Source organism: Carlito syrichta, unplaced genomic scaffold (genome assembly GCF_000164805.1).
Source record: "Carlito syrichta isolate Samal-C Ts95f unplaced genomic scaffold, Tarsius_syrichta-2.0.1 Scaffold113659, whole genome shotgun sequence".
NCBI lineage: Eukaryota > Metazoa > Chordata > Mammalia > Primates > Tarsiidae > Carlito > Carlito syrichta.
In genome coordinates, this window is record NW_007057755.1 from 2,774 (window position 1) to 4,554 (window position 1,781).

At 58.5% G+C, this 1,781-nt stretch overlaps 1 protein-coding gene across 1 annotated transcript in view; it reads right to left on the minus strand.

The window, feature by feature from the left end:
- The window catches only part of AP5Z1 (adaptor related protein complex 5 zeta 1 subunit), a gene marked incomplete at its 3' end in the record, with an annotated part of 11,785 nt that overhangs the window by 2,708 nt on the left and 7,296 nt on the right, over nt 1-1,781 (minus strand). The window contains exons 10-11 of the mRNA XM_008072024.2: nt 1,142-1,320; nt 54-196 (exon numbers count right to left, since the gene is read on the minus strand). Coding sequence (XP_008070215.1) covers nt 54-196; nt 1,142-1,320 — 322 coding nt within the window. The remainder of the gene's footprint in view (nt 1-53; nt 197-1,141; nt 1,321-1,781) is intronic.

The following is a 1,781-nucleotide window of genomic DNA, read 5'->3' on the forward strand; positions in this document are numbered from 1 at the left end:
GCCAGCTGGCTGGGTGGAGGCAGGGCTGGCAGAGGGCCCAGCTGGGGACCCACCTGAGTTGCAGGTCCAGGGCCGCAGTCAGGCAGGGCAGGTCCAGCAGCGCGTGCAGCATCTCCAGGGCCGTGTCCGCGTCCACCAGTGAGGGGAGGAGAGCCACAAAATCAGAGGTGAGGGGTGGGCTGTTCCAGGCCAGGAACTGCAGGGATGAGTGCAGTGGCTCAGAGGGGGCTCGGAGCCATGGGTGGGTGGCAGGGGAGTGAGCTGGCCAGGCCCCCACTGCTGCCACAGCTGCGATTCTTAGGAGGCATGTCTGGAAATGCTTCCTCCACCTCTGCATACGTCATGTCAAGAAATCTGAAAACACTCCAGTTTTTTTTTTACTAATTTTGTTATTTTTAAGAGACAGGGTCTTGCTCTGTTGCCCAGGCCAGAGTGCAATCGTGTGATCATAGCTCACTGCAGCCTCGAACTCCTGTGCTCAAGCAATCCTCCTGCCTCAGCCACCCCAGCAACTTGGACTACAAGTGCATGCCACCACACCTGGATACTTATTTTATTTTTGTAGAGATGGGATCTTGCTATGTTGCCCAGATTGGTCTCAAACTTCTGGGCTAAAGCCATCCTCCCAGCTCAGTCTCCCAAAGTTCTGGGATCACAGACGTGAGCCACTGAGTCTGGCCCTTAAGTTTTTTTTCTTTCACTCTTTCTGTTTTTGTGGCTACTCTCATACCCACATGTCAATCGATTGTTTCCCACCTGCCATGGCTTTCCTCTGGGAAAAGGACTAAGTCTCCACTGGGTTTACCAGGCCGTGCAGTAAGGTACCAGTCACAAAAACGACGTCAAAAGCCAAGGTCAGCAAAGGTGAAGGCACCGCGTGGCTCCAGGCGAGGGAATACTGTCAGCCCTGCCTGAGCTTTGTGAGAACAGATTCCCTCTGCTTCCCGAACCCCCCTTCCCCAAAGGACCCGCCCTCACATGTGCTATGCAGACACCCGGGACCCCACCTCACCCCACACTTGCACTCCAGGCCTGGGACCCACCAGGCTCCACGCCCAGCCCAGCCCCGCCCTGAGGGCCGCCAGGAGAGGGAGAAGCCCCAGCACTCGAGCCTGCGCCCGCACCGGACACCCTCACGTGCCTTGAAGAGGCTGGGGAAGCTGAGCCTGAGAAGGCCGAGGTTCCCGCCCAGCAGGGGCAGGCTGTCTCTGCAGAGCTGGACAAACTCGAAGGCCAGCATGGGGCTGTGGAAGTGCTCGGCCGGGACCCTGGTGAGCAGGTGCTGGTAGACGGCGTCCGAATCCATCGCGGCCGCCTCCCCTGCGAGGGCGGGTCCATCAGGCACAGGCGCCACACAGGCACCTGGGCCTCGTCCTGGACACGCGTCTCTGGCTGGCTGGGCCCCCCACGTCTCAGATGGGCCTCCAGGGCTCTGAGACGTCCCGCACGGGAAGCGTAAGCTGCTTTCCGTCCACCTCTCCCTGTCCTCTGAATAACACGGGACAGTCTGTAGAAGGTGCTGGCTCCACGACTTTTGGGTTTCACAGGCCAGGGACACGGCAAAGAGAGTTTCTGCTTATTCACTACTTAAAAGCTGAAAGATTCCCACCATTTAGCCCTAATGGTACAGAAAAGAAATGCCACTCTGGCCGGGCTCGGTGGCTCAGCCTGTCATCCCAGCACTTTGGGAGGCCGAGGCGAGTGGATTGCCTGGGCTCGCGGGTCCAAGACCAGCCTAGGCCACCTGGCAAGACCTCGTCTCTACAAAAAAAAAAAAAAAT